At 45.9% G+C, this 19,517-nt stretch overlaps 1 protein-coding gene across 1 annotated transcript in view; it reads left to right on the top strand.

The window, feature by feature from the left end:
* Positions 1–19,517, top strand: part of TENM4 (teneurin transmembrane protein 4) — a 677,831-nt gene that overhangs the window by 244,961 nt on the left and 413,353 nt on the right. The window contains 1 exon segment of the mRNA XM_088459938.1: positions 10,399–10,509. Coding sequence (XP_088316064.1) covers positions 10,399–10,509 — 111 coding nt within the window.

Genomic DNA, 19,517 nt, shown 5'->3' with positions numbered 1-19,517 from the left:
AGCCAACTACCAGTCAACGAAGGGAGCGCCCTTAACTCATAATTGCACCTGGACTGGTGAACTGCCGTTCTTTCCCGCCACTACATAATTAACTACAACAACCTGCCAATAATTGCAAAGGGAAGGGAGGGTGGGCAATCTGGAACCAAGAGGCTTTGGCCCTCACTTCTAGCCCCTTATATAATGTCTCTATTGAAAACCCGCCCCTGCTAACGATAGGCTAACTCTAAACAGTAATTTGCATACATGCCGGCCCCCATCCTAGAGGTTTAACACACCTCTTTTCTTATGCAATCTTTCGGTTTCACTTAAATTGCCATTTAAAAGTGAATGTAACAGCACAGACTTTATAACTTGCACCTCAAACAGCGGGCGTGAGCCACAAATTTGAAATTTGAAATTCCATGGACGCAGACCTTTGCCTCAGCACTCCCAGAAAATGGTGGCGACACGCCCACGGTTTTGGGAACAAGGCCGCCCAAGCCCCCCAGTTTCCCCCCCCGCCCAGTTTCTGAGCGACCGCTTGCATCCTCCGTCCGCCTCTGAATGAGGCCCTCTGTGTGGTATCACACGACCCGTTCTGCACATGCTCAGAACGAGACCTGCGTACGCGCACAGAAGAAACCATTGGAGATGTACGCTAACCATCGGGTTAGCGTACATCTCTAAATCAGGCCCTTTCAACGCAAAAAAAAAAGTTGAAATACGTTTTCACTGAAAAAAGAAATTATTTAAATTGCCATTTAAAAGTGAATGTAACAGCACAGACTTTATAACTTGCACCTCAAACAGCGGGCGTGAGCCACAAATTTGAACCGGGGTCTATTGACGATTGCATTAAACGTGTTTGTAGCCATGGAACCGGTGAATTTTCGATCCAGCATCTCTCATGGCTATTAACAGAATGACTGTCTAGGTTACTGTTTATTGAAAGTCAGTGTATCCATCCGCTGATACAGCACCTGGGGTTATTTCGGTTCCGACGGTTAGTTTTAGAAAACAGGACAAGGGTGATTAAATAAGACAGTTGCAAACCTGCAGTGCTTACTTCGGTTAAAGCTTCTCTAATCTCTATCTATAATCAATACAATTAATTACAAGTCACACAGACTAAATGCAGCCTCTTCAGGAGTTGTTTGAAAATTATGAAATTAACTAAACAAAAAAAAAAAAAAGCTAGAGGAGTATTGATTATATTACTGTGGCCAGACTGCCTTTGTATTCAGCAGGCAGTGCCTACACCCACTGCATCCCAAAATACTTGAAGTGAGGCCCGAGGCGAGTGTCACTAGCGATTCTGTTATCTGAAATGATGTATTTGATGAACTTGTTGCAGGCTAGGGTCAGCCGTTTGCTGCCCGGTGGGAAAGGGATATTTATTTAATCTCATATACATGACTGAAAATGTGAGGTAGCCTGTGATCTCGAGGCCCCTGGGCACCTATGCAGGGTTCAGGAAGAGGAAATCAGCGTCGTCTGACTATTGCCAACTGTCATGCTATTGCCACACAGCGGCCAAAATGGCCGCAGGTTGCTGGAAATGGCGGTCAGGACTATTTTGTGCACACATTCTTAGAGGGAAATACATTGCAGAGTTTAATAAAAGGTACAATTACATATACATTTAAGCAAACAATGTCATAAGAGAAGTGTTGTATACAATTATTATTATTATGCTTTATTTATATGGCGCCGCAGAGATTCCGCAGCCCCTTACACTGTACATAACTGAGCACACAAGAAAAACAGTTTATAGTAATATAAAACAATGCAGGACAAGGACATGGTTTATAAACATGGCTGCATAACACAAGCAGCAGGACATGAGCAACCAGGTGTCAGGTGCCGTTGTGGGGAGTTAGGAGTAAATTATACTATAAGTAGGGGGAGGAGAAGCACGTGAGGGACGAGGGCCCTGCTCGTGAGAGCTTACATTCTAAAGGGGAGGGATAGACAGACAGGGTGACACAGATGGGGTAGATAGTGAGGAAGGAGCATGGAGCAGTGGGTTAGGATGTGTGTGCTGCGGGATTTGTGTGTATAAGATGACCTGATGTTATGTAAAAATGAAGGGCCTGACTCAGACCTGCTCGCAAGCGCATAGCGCTCGCATGCGGGTCGATGGTGGGCCAGTGCGCACTGCGCGTGCGTGAGCCCCGGAGCGAGCGCAAAAAGCACTCGATCCGGTGCTCGCAGCGAACGGCGCGGCTGTCGATGTTGATCGACAGCTCGCCGCGTTTTTTAGGCGGGGAGGGGGGGTAGCTGGGCAAAACAGGCGTTCCTGCAGGAATGCCTGCCGTTTGTGGGCGGCCCTACTGACATCACTCGTGATGTCAGTAGGTGGGCTTCCTGCTCTATTAGAGCAGGAAGTCCACTGGGGCTTGCGGCCACGAGACCCTACTATAAGGGTCTCGTAGCAAGCCCGATGGTCTTGACCACTGCGACCATCATCTGGCCGCTCGCATAAGCTGTGGGTCGTCACCCACAGCTATGCGAGCGGCCAGGAGGCCGCAACTTAAAAACCAAGCGCCCGCCCTGATTCAGAGCGAGTGCTCGCTTTTTGCGAGCGGCTCTGAATCAGGCCCTTCATACATCTATCTCTATGACAGAAAATAGATTTTTTTCATGTGTTATTTACATGAGAGATGTATAAAATAAAGTTGTAGCACTTTAATTATAGTGTGTTACAATGTAAAGAAAGGGCAGGGGGCACAGAAGTCTGGTTTCCCTTGGAAAAAAAAATCTGTATAAATAGCAAAACGCAGCCATTTACGGACATTTAATCAAACAATAATGCTGTAAAAATTAAACCCTGTCGTGCAAAATTCTAGCTATAAGAGCAAATAAGAAATGTAACCTCTGCTGATCATTCATGAAGCAGCTTTGAAGTCCACTTCATCTAGAGCACCTAGATGTACACTGACGCACATGACGTTACAGAGCAAGATGGCGGCATTAGCTGAAGAGCAGCACAGGCTGAGGGGGGGGGAGGTTCTGCTGGACCTGGTTATTGCAAAGCTGTTCAGAAAAGAGATTAATTAAATGAGATAGTTATGCAAAGCAGTGTTTTCAGAGGGGTTCGTTGTGAGGAGGGGGATGTACTGCGACTTTAAGCCTTTAAATAGGGCATATATTGCCTTTTCCAAGCTTATTTAAAGAGGGGGGCCAAAATGGTGGCTGAAGTTGAACGTCACTTTCCTAGTTTTGCACACTGCCCATAGCAACCAATCAGATTCTACTTATCATTTATCTAGCACCTTCTAGAAAATAATAGCTAGAATCTGATTGGTTGCTATGGGAAACATCTCCACTTCTAAAAACCCACACTTTAGTAAATTAGTATGTGGAAGCGACTCCAAAAAAACGGAAAGTAGGAAACTTGAAGCCTGCTGAGTGGACCATCTGAGCACCCAAATTTCAGCAAGATAATTTATAAAGCATTATTACAATTGTTTTGTAATAGTAATGAAAGAGATTGATGTGAATTATGTGGGAAAAAAATTGCGCGCAAAAAAAGAATCCATGCACCGTATATGCACAGTGAGTCGTCATATATAGCGTAAATGTATGTACAGTATGAGGGGTTGGGTACGGGATGTCGGCACTTGAGATCCCGGCTATCCGGAAGAAGGCATCCAGACAGGGTCAGGACACCGACACCTGTCTGTAGGTATCCGAACCCTCTGTCTCTCCCTACCTCTAACCCTACCTCCCCGGTGCCTAAACTTAACCTTCCCCTCCCCGCGCCCTAAACCTAACCCTCCCCCTTAGTTACTAACCCTCACCCTCGTGCCTAACCCTAACCTTTACCCTCCCCTTAACCCCACTACTTCTTTGGGATACCGGTGGTCGGGACTCTGACAGGTGTCGGGATTCCGGCGCTGGCATTCTAATCACCAGCATCCCATATGCTGGGATTATAACCGCATCTCAGTATGAGTAAAACAGTGATAATGATCAAACCATACCATTCTATTATTTATACACCAGTTATCATCAGCTGGACGATGGTGAAAGGTTTTACATGTTGTTTGGGAAAAAAATTAAATGCATTCAAAAAACACAAAAATTGTGAAGCTCCCAACCTTCAAAGTGCTGACGGTACCAGCACTCACAGCTAAGGGTGATAGAGGAGAAATCTGGGTCACCAACAGTGAGGGGTCCCCTAGAAAAATCAGCTAACAACCTTCAGCTTGGGGTCCATCTGCTGTCAGAGTCTGTCCAGCACAGGACTGAGGCCCTGATTCAGAGCCGGACGCTCTGACAGAGCGCTCACTCTGAATCAGGGCCGTCCCTGCTCCTTTTTGGAGCGGCCCCCCGGCCGCTCGCATAGCTGTGGGTGACCACCCACACCTATAGCGAGCGGCCAAAATGATGGTCGCGATGGTCAAGACCATCGCGACCATCGGGCTCGCGACGACACCCTGCGGTAGGGTCTCGCTGCCGCAAGCCCAGGAGTGCTTTTGGCTCTATCAGAGCCAAAAGCACTCCCACTGACATCACTAGTGATGTCAGTGGGGGCCGGCCCCAGACGCCTCCGTCTGGGCAGCCACGCCCCCGGCACGCCCTCCAAAGGGGGGCGTGCTGTTAATCACCATCGACAGCACGCCCCCTTTGGTGCGAGACCCATAACGACGGCTTGGCCGTTGTTATTCGGGTCTCGCGCATGCGCACGACGGAGCCGCCTCCATCGTGCGCATACGCACTTGGGCACCATCGATCCGCTTGCGAGCGCTCATGGCTCGCGAGCGGATCAGAATCAGGCCCTGAATTCCCTAGGGGAAATGAGCCAGCAAAAATCAGGCAGGCCCACCCTTCTCCTACAGAACAGACCCAGACTGAAAGTGCTTGGGCTCTTCTCACACCCTTGGGGAGGGAATGTGGTCATAATACCGACAGTCTGGATGCCCGCGCTTAGAATGCCGGTGCCAGAATCCAGACACCTGTCAGAACCCCGGCACCGCATCCCGACGGTGGGAGGGTTAGGGGATAAGGTTAGGCACTAGGGGGAGGATAAGGGGTTAAGGTTAGGCACTTGGGGGAGGTTAGGGTTAGGCTGCGGGTAGGAGGATAGGTTAAGGCGCTATGGGGGGATGGTTAGGTTTAGGCAGTGGGGAGGGAGGGGTGGTAGGGTTAGAACACTGACCGAAAGTTGTCGGTATACTAAACCTGTCATGATACCGGCGTTGGGATTCTGACTGCTGGGATCCTGTACCCAACCCCCCTGGGGTTGGGCAATGAAGTAGAAATGCTTTAGGGCTCTATTTACTAAGCAGTGTTAGGAGACAAGTGATAAGAAAGTGATAAAGTGGCAGCCAATCAGCTCCCAACTGTCATCTCACAGGCTGTGTTTGAAAAATGACAGTTAGGAGCTGATTGGCTGGCACCTTATCACTTTCTTATCACTTTTCACTCTGGGCCCGATTCAGACCCGGTCGCAAGCGCTGAGCGCTCGCAACCGGGTCGATGGTGGCCCAGAGCACATGCGCACGACGGAGCCGGCTTTGTCGTGCGTATGCGCAAGACCCGTATAGCAACGGGCAAGCCGTCGCTCCGGGTCTCGCACCAAAGGGGGCCTGCTGTCGATGTTGAGTGACAGCACGCCCCCTTTGGTGGGCGGGCCGGGGTGGGGGTGGCTGCCCAGACGGAGGCGTTCCCATGAGAACGCCTACTGTCTGGGGGCGGCCCCACTGACATCACAAGTGATGTCAGTGGGAGAGCTTTCGGCTCTGTTTGAGCCGAAAGCTCTCTGGGGCTTGCGGCAACGAGACCCTACCACAAGGGTCTCGACACAAGCCCGATGGTCTTGACCATCGCGACCATCTTCCTGGCCGCTCGCTATAGCTGTGGGTGGTCACCCACAGCTATGCGAGCGGCCAGGAGGCCGTTCTAAAAAAAAAAAAAGACCGGCCCTGATTCAGAGCGAGCGCTCTGTTAGAGCGACCGGCTCTGAATCAGGGCCTCTGTCTCCTAACACTGCTTAGTAAATAGACCCTTTAATTAGTTGGGTTATTTTTCTGGTGAAATACTGGTGCCAGCAGTGCAGAATGAATTTCTTGATGCTTGTAGAACTGCAAGTGGCACCATGCCCATTGTGACCTGTAGTGCCCCCATCAAAAATACTGTCAAATCAGCTTTCACGCATGGGAGAATCCTCTTTATTGCAGCTTTAAATAAATTATGTATATATATATATATATATATATGTATATATCATTTAAAAAAATATATCTCCCGCTGGTACTTACATTAAGCTGCACCTTACAGGTGGCCCTCTGCTAGTGAGGACCTAACAATAGAAATGAAAGTAACAAATACCTTGGGTGCGCTGTTTAGCCTCTCACCAAAATTGGATCAAATTACATTTACAATAATTCACAATAAAATATAAGTCACCCAATAATTAAACCACTTGATAGCAAGTTTTTAGATAGTATTTTATTCTTGGTATACGAACATCAGCAGTTGTGTGAAATACAATAAAATTGGTTCACATAAACATTCAAACAAAAGTATTTCAGTAACCTGGACCATAACAGGAGAGAGAGCATTAACTCCCACCTACGGATGCGAGCTCATAGGCGACTTTCTCACAAGATGGAGACTGGCTGTGATGCCGCTAACCCTACACGTTTCGTCCTCATACAGGACTTCTTCAGGGGTACATATCAAAATAGTTCAAATAGATCTATCTCTGTCTCTCAGTGAAGTGAAGTTCTGAATAGATAGAGCCAAGCGCTCATATTATTGGATCAACTAGGGAGGTACATCATACTTTCACAGCGTGTGTAGGTTTTCATGTACGCACCCGTAAAGTTTAGCAGTGTCTCAATCTGTGCATGGGTCCATCTGATAGCAGAGGAATCCTTCTGTTACCAGGTACTGTATATATATATATGGGTTGGGTATGAAATACCGGCAGTCTTGATGCCAGCTGTCAAAATACCATCAGCGGCATCCCGATGCTCAGTATCCCGACAGGGGCTCCCCCTGATATACGTGTGCCTTACCATTCCCGTTGAATGAGTATGACTGATATTTATTAATTCTAGGCTGCTTTGTCTGTGCGTGCATTGTGTACCATTTCCTCTGCTCCTATTCAGTGGAACCGGCAGCATTGTACAGAGACGTCTCCTCATTCTCTCCCTGTATAATATAATGCAGACTTTAGAGTTTCCATATTTCTGTCCTGCATCAGATAAAAAACCCCCGTAATAATAATTTGCAGAAAGATGTTGCTGCTTCTGTATAAATCTGCATAATTACAAGTCTAATAGGCTGTTTAATAAGGTGACCTGCCATTGTTGCTTATTTGAACATTTTCTGGAAGGTTTTCCCATGAGCCATGAGTCCAAGGAACAGTTGTCAACCATCAGTTCATTTAGCGGAAGTCAGTAAGAAAAAAATAATAATAACAGATATTGTTAGCGGTCAGTAAGAAAAGTTGGTAGGTACAAATATGAGGCAGTGTTGGTAAAATGCTGTCCGTCAGTAAATTTGTATACTTTTGTCAATAATATATTTTTATGGTCCAAGTTCTGCGTTTAGCCAGCTGAAAATAGATCAGTCATTGGATTCAGAGGTGCACGCTATGGGGCCTATTCATCAAAGGATAAATGTCCCTTTAATCCATGCGGAAACGCTAGTTTTGTGCATATTTAGGTTACCAGGCCATTCATCACCAGGGGTCCAAATAGGACCAACTGATATTCAGCAAATTCTGAATATGGAAGGTTTTCGGAGTTTGCTTGTGGGAATCTTACAGTAACCCAGCTTGCCATGCGCTCATGTGTTATTGATGGCACTGGCTTCTGCGCATGTGTGTTACCCGAGGGAAGGCGCAGGACAGAAGTCGGTATGAGGAGTAGATATAAGAGACTCCCCCACTAAGAAGCTTGGAGAGTTTTGATTGTATCTTACCTTGAAGAGAAGACATTGGCCCTCATTCAGACCCACTCGCGAGCGGCTGTCCGCTCGCAAGTGGGTCGATGGTCCCCACTGCGCATGCGCACGACGGAGGGAGCTCCGTCGTGCGCATGCGCGAGACCCGACGAGCGAAGGACTTTCCTTCGCTCGGAGTGTCTCATCAAAGGGGGCGCGCTGTCGATGGTGAGTGACAGCACGCCCCCTTTGGTGGGCGTGCCTGCCAGACGGAGGCGTTCCCAAGGGAATGCCTACCGTCTGAAGCCGGCCCCACTGACATCACTAGTGATGTCAGTGGGAGTGATTTTGGCTCTGATAGAGCCAAAATCACTCCTGGCCTTGCGGTTGAAAAACCCAACCGCAGGCTTTTGATCGCAGTTTCGATGCTCGGGATGGTCAAGACCATCACGACCGTCATCCTACACGCTCTTATATGCTGTGGGTGGTGACCCACAGCTATACGAGCGTCCAGGAGGATGCTCCATATTAATGGAGGTGGGCCCTGATTCAGAGCGAGCGCTCTGGTCAGAGCGTCCGGCTCTGAATCAGGGCCATTGCTCTTGATTATCTATTATTATAGTATTAATTTAGGGAAGAAATGGTGCAACTGATATTTATATTCTACACTGACACCAGAGGAATTTACTGTTACCAAGGAAGCACCAATGATTTATCCATGTTTATGTGGGTACCATACTCCTTGTGTTTGGCGGCAATAATCGCAGTCTATTACATTTCCCCTGGCAACAGCAATGACAACTCCGATTAGCGGGTCCAGCAGCTGCATTGAGACCGTCTATCAGTAGATTATTATTACTATTATTATTATTATTGTTTATTTATATGCGCCACAAGTGTTCCGCAGCGCCTTACACAGTACATAAACAAATAGATTGATTTACAGTGACTTACAGTACAGTACAATACAATACAATACAGGACCAGGACATGGATAATATATATTGCTACATTCACGACCATAACACCCAGATAAGCGACTATGCAAAGCAACCAAGTGTTAGGTGCCCTGGTAGAGAGTAAGAAGTAGATGAACATGTAGTAAGGAGGAGCACAAGAGGGTAGAGGGCCCTGCTCATAGGAGCTTACATTCTAAGGGGGAGGGACAGACAAACAGGGGTGACACAGATGGGGTAGGCAGGGAGGAAGGAGTATGTTGCAGCAAGTTAGGATGAGAGCTGGAAGGCTTTGATGAAATTAGACTTTCTTGTGTTTGGTGTGAACCAGTCTTGTTTTTTGTGTGTGAAGCCAGTCCTCAGCGCTACTGTGTTGCTATTTGATGCTTTATGTACTGTATCAGTATCAATCTATTTTTAGTTAAGTACAAGAATTTGATGTTTGTATCCAATGGGCATGCACAAGAGAACATTTTATATAAATATATATATATATATATATATATATATATATATATGTATATATATATATTACATATTATAAATAATGGACACAGAAGAAAGCCACAGCCTGAGAGTTATATTGTGGAAGTAGCAGAGTCTCCCAGAGTATATCAGGAGATGAGTGATTTGTCAGTGAGGACAGGACTGCATGTGACAGGGGCAGTGACATGATGTGAGGAGGGGAATGGGGGCAGCAGGAAGCCACAGACTGAGAGTTATATAGTGGGAGGAGCAGAGTCCCCAGCAGCACAGAGTATATCAGGAGATGAGGGATGTGTTAGTGAGGACAGGGCTGCATGTGACAGGGGCAGTGACATGATGTGAGGAGGGGAGTGGAGGCAGCAGGAGGCCACAGACTGAGAGTTATATAGTGGGAGGAGCAGAGTCCCCAGCAGCACAGAGTATATCAGGAGATGAGGGATGTGTTAGTGAGGACAGGGCTGCATGTGACAGGGGCAGTGACATGATGTGAGGAGGGGAGTGGAGGTAGCAGGAGGCCACAGACTGAGAGTTATATAGTGGGAGGAGCAGAGTCCCCAGCAGCACAGAGTATATCAGGAGATGAGGGATGTGTTAGTGAGGACAGGGCTGCATGTGACAGGGGCAGTGACATGATGTGAGGAGGGGAGTGGAGGCAGCAGGAGGCCACAGACTGAGAGTTATATAGTGGAAGAAGCAGGGTCCCAGCAGCACAGAGTATATCAGGAGATGAGGGATGTGTTAGTGAGGACAGGGCTGCATGTGACAGGGGCAGTGACATGATGTGAATAGGGGAATAGAGGCAACAGGAAGCCACAGGGGGGACGAGCAGGGTCCTCCAGCAGCACAGAGTATATCAGCAGATAGATGTGAGGAGTGGAATGGACAATTTTGAGTTATATAGTGGAAGGAGCAGGGTCCTCCAGCAGCACAGAGTATATCAACAGTGAGGTGTGGAATGGAGAAGCAGCACAGAGCAATGATTTGAGGTTCCTGTCAAAGTTTGTTGTGGTGTCAAACCCACCTCTGCATAAAACAAAGTTCATGCACCCAACTTGTTAAACCTATTCTTTTACAGACCTTCAAGAGGTGGAGTTGATCAATCCCGCTCTAGAACAGTGTTTCCCAACTACAGTTCTCGGGGACAGCCAACAGTTCCAGTTTTCAGGATATACTCACAGGAGCACAGGTAGATCAACCAATGGTCTCGTTCTGACAGATCATCCTGTGCTAAAGAAGGGTCTGCCACGCCCAGGGGTGCAGACATTGGGAATAACCCTAATTCCCGGATTTTGCTAGTATTTCCCTGTTTATATAATTGAATGAATTGAATGAACCCAAACCCTATATTTTTATTTCCCTTATTTTGACAATGTAAGGTATCAATGTATAACAATGTTATTATAGGACTCTACCTAGTTTACATGATGGTGCTATGGAGCATGTGTCCAGGGCACATCACCCATTACTGATGGTGTTTCACTTCCCCCAGCATATACGGATTATATACTTCTCCCAATACAGTAGATTGGTGGCAAGAGACATGGGTGACATCACTGGTGGGGTGTCCGAGACCAAGCAAGGTGTGGTCTCCCCACCCACCGACCCCCCCCCCCCCCTCCATATCTTCCCATAGCCAGCACATTACATTATGTCTGACATACATTTAGCTTTAATTATAGCATTAAACTTTGTGCAATTGAGCGACTATTCCAGACCACAGCGAGACTCTGGCTCCAGTTAAGCGCCTATTGATCAGTCAATTTATAATGAATTACTTCAGACCAATTACACTTTAACGATTTTCATTGTCATTTAAGGAAAAAAATTCAGAGACAATTAAGTTTTAATGGAGCATTTAAAAATGATACGTAACGGCAATTTTTATTGATATTATGATATATTGTCATAAATGCCACTGTGAGAGCGGCGGCGATAAGTGAAAAAAATAATCAAAAAGGCACAATTGAGGTTTTGATGATAAATAGAAAATATGTGTGTGGTGTGTTGTGCACTCCTGTACAAGTTTGTCCTCTGCCTTTGCACGTACTATTAAAGAGCTCCTATGAGCTGCACGGGAGGTAGTTTCCAGACCGGCAGACGGCATGCCACCGTCCTGAATCCCGATGGTGGAAGCCCGACGTGGGACATAAGATAGGCGTCGAAATACCGACACCTATCTGAATCCTGATGCTGGAATACAGACAAGACGCCAGCCCGAACTAGGTAATCCGGGGGCATTTTAGCTGTTAGTCACAGGGGCAAGTGTTAGGTTTAGGTAGCATAGTGGGGTTAGCGATAGGTTTTGGGGGGAAGGTTAAGGTTTGGCACCCGTAGGGGGGGTTAGGGTTAGGCACCACTGGGGGTTTAGGTTTAAGCACCACTGGGGGGGCGTGGTTAGGGTTAGGCACTAAGTGGGGAGGGTTAGGTACGAAGGGGGGAGACTTAGGTTTATGCACTAGCGGGAAGGGTTAGGGTGCGGGGTGGGGAGGGTTAGGGGTAGGTTACAAAAAGGGAGGGTTAGGGGGAGAAGGGGGGAGGGTAAGTATACTTACCCAACCCTTGTCAGGATACCAACTATCGTGACAGGAGGCATCCCGACTGCCGGCATTACATACCAAGAATGTCGGCAGCCATTGTGTAGACTGAAGCATATAATCATGTTTGCGGTTCATAAGGAAATGGTAACATAACCGAGGCATAAAGAATGGTCCAGACCACAAGATGGCTGCCGACGCAGCTTTTTTTTAATTAAGACATTTCAGGTGCTATTGTAGGTACTTAAACATGCAAAGATGATCAGTCACATAAACTTTAATAGACCTTAAATATATTCACTTTAAGAGGTCTTTTTATTAAAATACAGTGATGAGGCTGATTTCCTGTCTATCTTTGGGAAAAGCACCTATCAGTGCAGCTGATACTGTCCAGGAGGGTCAGGGGTTAGTTTACCGCTATGCTGGGCCGATGAGTGACCCAGCCAGTCTGTCGACGCATCCGCTCGGTTTTTCAGTTCCATCTAGTTAAAAAAAAAATGATAATAATAGTAACATAAATTAGACAAAAATATCTGGGTGGTGGTGGGGAGATATTCATTTATTGATCAGCAATATGGCCTGACTGCTGCTACCGATACTGATAATCTCTTCTTTTATATATGATGCGAAACCTGTCACAAGCGAATACTTTTTTATGGATTTATCATCCTTTAGTCTTAACTGCACTACTATTGTTGCTACTGTATATATTTATTGTATTATACAGAGTTTATTTTTAATAGCATCTTGCTTTTCTAAGGGAAGCACCTCATCCTTATTATTATTTATTATACTACAAGGGACAGCTGACAAAAGTGGGAGATACAGGAGAGAAGCTGCCATAGCAGTCGCTACTTCCATCTAATGAACAGGGAAGTGTATGCAGTAAATTTACAAATAGAACTAATGACCAGCTTATAACTTACAATTTATGTCACAGGCCATAGTGTGAGTGTACTAAGTACAGCAGGTTCGCTGGGTGCTAGATGCGCCATGTGGCTCCTCCAAGGGGCCCCCGAAATAAACACCCCCCTCGAATATACAGCTCATCCTGGAGACATATTCCAGTCTTCTTTCACCTCCTGAAAAGTGGCCTAGACAACAAAATGGCTGCATCCCCTGAGAAGACACTCATCCATTCACGGTTACAGGAGTTTCAGCTGCTCCGACTGTGGCATACCCTCCCTCACACAACAAGATTTTCCTCTAGACTACACACCTTCAAGCATTCCCCAAAATTTCATCTCTTTGAACAAGTTTAAGAAATTCCAGAACCACCCATATAACCTGCATAAGCTATCCTACTAAATTACATCCTCTCATTACAGTCTGCACATAATTTCACATACAGGATGTTCTCTTTGTACACTCACACATCCCACTAGGGTGGATATACGTCCCGGTTTTCCTGGGAACGTACCGGTATTCTACCCTCTGTCCCGGGGTCCTGAAGACATTCTTCAGGACCCCCAATTGTCCCGTTTCGCAAGGAGCTGCGCGGTGGTGTCGGTGGCAGCGGTCAGGGTGGCTGTGTCATTTTAAATTATATCTTCCCCCCGGTGATGGCTAACCCTAACCCCCCCTTCCCGCACCCTAAACCTAACCCTCCCAGGGGGTGCCTAACCTTACCCTCCCCACAGTGGTGCCTAACCCTAACCCCCCTCCCCATAGCCTAACCCTACCCAGGGGGGTGCCTAACCCTAATCTCCCCCCCGGGGGTGCCTAAACATATTCCCCCATCCTCGGGGAAACTAACATACTTACCCGGGTCTGGGCATCGGGATTCCAGCGTGCGGGATGCTGATGCAGGTATCCTGATCTCCTTTGGGATATCGGCGTTGGCATCATGCCGGATGGCAGGATTTTGGCGTCGGTATATTAGCGGCCAGCATCCCGTCCACCGGCAACATAACTACATCCCATATAAAGGGCACTACTACTATGTGGTATCATGGGCACTACTACTGTGTGGCATACTGTGCATAATGGGCATTACTACTGTGTGGCATACTGTGTATAATGGGCACTACTACTGTGGCATACTCTGTATAATGGACACTACTACTGTGTGGCATACTGTGTATAATGGTCACTACTACTGTGTGGCATACTGTGTATAATGGGCACTTCTAGTGTGGCATACTGCATATAATGGGCACTACTACTGTGTGTCATACTGTGTATAATGGGCACTACTACTGTGTGGTATACTGCGTATAATGGGCACTACTACTGTGTGTCATACTGTGTATAATGGGCACTACTACTGTGTGGCATACTGTGTATAATGGGCACTACTACTGTGTGGCATACTATGTATAAAGGGCACTACTACTGTGCTGTTGCTCTGAGGGCTTGCATAGATGCCCCGGAGCCGCTCCTGCCCTGAGCTTGCGGGACGCGTATTGTAGGTTTTTTATCTTTTTGTGTAATGGACATGGCCACGCCTCCCTGATTTGATAACGCCCCCGGTGTGTCCCGGTTTTTTTTTTTTTTTCAATATAGCAACTCTACATGACCCCAGGCCCACATTGCCGTGTGACTGGATCTTATAGTCGCCAAGGACCTCTGCAGTCTGCACTAATTTAAAATATGTAGCCACATATCCTTCTGTATGGAATGTCTATTTCCTTATAGATTGTAAGATTGCGAGCAGGGCCCCCAAACGTTAGCGCCCAGTCTGGTTTCATTAGTGAGTTGTTCCCAACTGTAAAGCGCAACACCAAACGCTGACACGATATAAGTAAATGTAACTAAATAAATAGATGACAGGCATACTTAAGCAGATGAAATTCATGAACATCATCAGAAACTATGGAAGTTGTAGGCTGTAATCTTTTATCAGTCAACACAGAGATAAGGTGTGGGGGGGGACTTTATAAACTTAACGTTATTTTCTAATTAAATAAATTGCAACGCTCTGTTGTATTTCATATTACTCTTCATATCAAATTTCTAATTAATATAGCATGAGTTTAGGTAACAACAGGGTGCATAAAAATTATTGTGTTTTTTTTTCTACAACTTGTGTATTGGATGCAATCTGTATCTTGCAATCTCTTAAGTTAAACACATTTAAATGAAATAACGTTGAGTTTAAATGCACAAGGAGAATGAAACCTACTGTCTATTATGCCTGCCCTTGTAATGAGCAGTATAGTACTTGTAAAGAAATGTTATGAATATTTACTTATTGCACTGAGTGTGAACGTCGAGAGAGAAATTTCACGCATACTGTATCAGCGCCGCGCTCCTGCTAATTAGTTAATTGTCTCAGAGATAAGCATGCATCTATTATAATCTAAGCACAAAAAAAAAAAAAAAATTCGGCAACACTCAATTTCTTTTCCAGTCAGGTAACTGCAGAAAATATTTTATTTTTTTTATTTTTTTACTTTTAATAAAGCGAAGATTAATTGTCAAATCTCCTAAGAATTTTTTTTTTGTATCAGTTCCAAAAACTCTACTGCTTAATTTACCTCGGAAATTCTAGCCGGCCAGTTCTTGTGTTTTTTGACTTGCTAAGTATTTCCATATGTTTGATGCAAATTTTTTACTCTAAATTTTCTTATTTTGTTTAATTTACTTTCTATATTTTTTTTTTTTTTTTTAAGACCGGCCCAATAATAAGAACAGTTTGTTTTTTTCCGGTTTTAACAATATATAATTCCCCCATCATTTAGGAGATAATGGGATTAAAACAGAACTCTGTGACAGTGTAATAGGCTTCAGATTTAAAATAAATGGTAGTAACAGTTCAAGGTTTATTTTTGTAAAGCAGCAGACGTATACCCAGCCACGGCTAGATTTCTATTGAAAGGATTTCTCTCATGACTGGTGATTTAGAAAACTAAATAGGTCAAGGAAATGGCCACAACAGCTTGGCTAGTACTGCGTCTACAATTTTAAATTAATATTGATTGGCCAACTGTGGCTATTTCCCCAACCTGTAAAAAAATGCCAACAGACATTACAGCACCCTGGTCATCTTGGGTCTCTTGCTTTCAATGGGTTTTCCACCATCAGACCACTTCAATCTATTGTCTGACACGTGGCCTTCTGCGACTTTTACTAAATTATTTCCTTAACGAGTTTTTAACCATGTCTTTAGCAGGCCTGATTCAGGACAAATTGCCGAAGCACATGTAATGGAGCTGACCGTGTCCCGCAACTGGTGTCCTCAGTGCTTTGGCAGAGATGGGCCACCCCCCAGTCCATTTGTTCTCCCCTAAATACACCCATTCAATAACAATATTTGGGAAATATCTCCCAACCCATCTGTCCTCAAATTGAAAAAAAAAAGTTCTGAAACGCATTTCGCCTAAACCGAGACAATTGGGAGGTGTGCTCGCTATCATCGGACAGAGGGCCTGATTCAGAGCTGGACGCTATTTGCGCTCGCTCGTTCAGAAAAAAGGGGTGGCTATTCAAATGAACCGTTCGCTGTTTGCGGTCTGTTCACGCCTCTAGATCTGAACGAGCGAACAAAACTTGCGGTCGTTTTTTGGGAAACTACGCCCCCTGGCCGCTCGCATCCTACGTCATGTCCGCTATTTATTAGATTAATCGAGTACATCGACCAGTGTATGAACTGCTCGCTATTCTTGTGGTTGGTTTTTCCTACCGCAATCTTGCGAGCAGTTCTGACTATAAAATAACCCAGTGACGTGGTCAATGACGCTGCTGTAGTAATTATGCACACCCATAAAACGCCCGTTTTGACCTTTAAGCACGCCTGCGTTCTGATCTCCACTCCCCATTTTCAAGCACCTTCCCCTGTTACCACCCACAAACGCCTCTTTCTGTCACTCAAAATAGCAGGCATTCGCTATTTAGCGAACAAACGATTTTCAGCCACACTGACTGGTTCGCGCATGCGTATTACGATCCATACGCATGCGCAGTTGTGCAAACATCGCTCGGAACGAACGAGCGGCTGCTTACGAGCGGCTCTGAATCAGGCCCAGAGGTAGATATTTCTGTTTCCATGGGATACAACGCAATGCTTCACCCTGGATACAATTGTATCCAATACATAGAGTGCAGCAGTGATTTGTGTCATATCCCTGGTCTAATAGCATAAATAGCTATAAGAATATGGAATCCCTACGTTTTAAATACACATATGTTGGGGTATGCCAACAACGAAGCAAACTGCTGTCTCTGACACTAGTATTTGATGGGTGGCATAGGTAATGGAATGTCTTACAAATATCATCTAAATTACTTCCTTACACCTCAATGCTGGAACTTTAAATGATTGTGTGGACTATTTGTCTTTTATAACAAACACTACACTAACTAATATCTCTCTGTTACTTTGTGTAAAGGACGATAGGAGTGCCTCATATCTGCAGTTAGCAGAATGTATGGAACTACCCTTGCTTTTATCACATAACCCCCAACTGCCCTGATTTTGATAGGATTCACGGGCGTCAGAAGGGGACGGCTTGTGGAGTGAAGTGGGCGGCACCTCACACATAAGCGAGTGTGAATGGGTGGAGAGTGGGTGCGGTTTGTTGGATGGGGACAGACTTTAGGTAGATCAGGCCTGGGCTTATTATGTAATGATTTTAAGATATAGAAATGAAGATGTTGGTGGGAAAGTGCAGACTGAAGAAGAGGGCGGCTTCTGCCAAGCGACGGGATTTATTTCGTATATGGATTTTTTTTTTTCTCAAGGTCCAAATCTTATTTCATCTGTAACTTTCTTTGTTCATCAGTCATATTTAGCTGTGACATATTTCTTAATGACGAGATTATTAAAGAGCACTGTGATGGCGAAGGGGCGTCCAGAAGAGGATCACTATGGAGGACAAATGTGTAACGCCCATAGCGTGTCCGGGTGTCCCCAGTCAGAGTCCCACACGTACTGTATATGTTCATTGCATCCCCGTGGCGGTACATCGGGGGGGCGTTTAAACTTTATACCGGCCCCTACAAAGGAGGTGCTCTTGTGTACTTAGGGCCTGTGTTAGCCCCAGATACACTCCTGATTCGGTCACCAATGACCGATGGTATTGGGACCATGCATGTGCCAGGGCCTCAGTAAGCATGTGCCATGATGTTACTGCGACCCTGACGCAGTGCACTGTATGCCGCAGCTTGATAGACGAGCTGCAGTCGTTTGGGGAGAGTAGAATGGAGCCTTTGCTCAAAAACCAAGGCATGTCGCCCCCATTTTGTATTAGTGCGGAAGCCAGCGCCTGTGTCTTCGGACGCAGGTTCACTAGTCTCTGCAGCTTAGATGCGGAGGACAGTCTGGGAAACCTTAGATGTCTGATGCCCCCCCCCCCTTCCCCTGATATTCTCGATGGTGATCCGATGCTTCGTCTTCTTCAGACGCATGGGGTGGATCCGAGAAGTCACAGGTGGGTGTCGCATTCCAAAAGATGACACCTGCATATACCATCTCAGATCCGCAGCAACCGGAGACGCAGCACCGATCAGTCCTGCGGTCACCTCTGAGTCACGCCCTTTAGTCCTTGACGCTCCGCTGGCTATATAAGACAAGAGCGAGATCTGCTCTACTTACAGAACAAACCTACAGTGAAGTCAATAACAGCGGCTCATAATAATGTTGTAATACATTGCCCGAGTATACAGTACATCCCACTCTATAGCTTTCATTCCGGTATATGACTCAGCAGCACCACATGGACGATTATTGGGCGGAAAGAGAGAAATCCCTGGAGAGGGGCAAAAGGCTAGTGCGCAGAACAGGCTGATTAGCATTGAGAAGTGCAACGAAAATTACAGGCAAGTAAGAATTCAGGTCTCCGAGCTGATTGATATCACCCATTATCTGCCTACTTGAATAAAATAAAGCAGAAACGCTTAAGTATAATGGCGCTATTGTTATATACCTCCATTTGCAGAATAGCTGAAACTGAGGAGCGAGAAGAGCAGAGAGACTTCTATCCAATCTCTCCACTGTTGTAAAATGCTTTAAACCATTTGAACTTTGTCGTACATTAGGTACTTAAGTGGCAGCGTGACATTTAGCATAGAAAGGGGTTTGACAAGTGGAAGCGTTCCAGAGCCAGCGTCTTGTAATCATACCCGGCCCCCCTGGGGTTCCGTTGTCCTAGGCAGGGCTCTCATATGTTCTGATCGCAATTATACATGTAAATATTAAGGAACAGTCCCCCCGTAGCTCTCAGTAATGGGGGGGGGGGGTCCGTACATATGGCGGCTTCAGACAAGGAGATGGGCCGTCAGTTTTATCACTCCGGTGGAAATGTGTTCTTCATTAAGCTGATGGTCAGTCTAGCAGAAGATATCTCGTAGGAATAGCAGTGGCGTAGATGTATGAAGCAGTGAAAAGAGGAGTGTGCCAGTGGAAAAGTTACCCATAGCAACCAATAAGCTCCCACCTATTATTTTATAGAATGTACTTGATAAATGCACCCTCAAAGCTGATTGGTTGCCATGGGCAACTTCTCCACTGGCCCATCTACCCCAGAATTCCTGCAAGAAATGATCAGCGTGATCTGTTTCCCTCAGAACTGGAAGAACGAGGCTGAAATGTGAGACAGACGCAGCTAAAGAGAGGGTCGCTTTCCGTAAAATCTCTGTCAACATTGGCAAGGACGCGTTTTAATCAAATTTCAGATAATAAACCATCTGCCATTTTATGTAAATGAGAAATCCTTAAAGT

The sequence above is a fragment of the Taudactylus pleione genome, unplaced genomic scaffold (genome assembly GCF_031769625.1).
Source record: "Taudactylus pleione unplaced genomic scaffold, aTauple2 ptg000954l, whole genome shotgun sequence".
Taxonomy (NCBI): Eukaryota; Metazoa; Chordata; class Amphibia; order Anura; family Myobatrachidae; genus Taudactylus; species Taudactylus pleione.
This window is presented reverse-complemented; position numbering and strand designations above follow the sequence as displayed.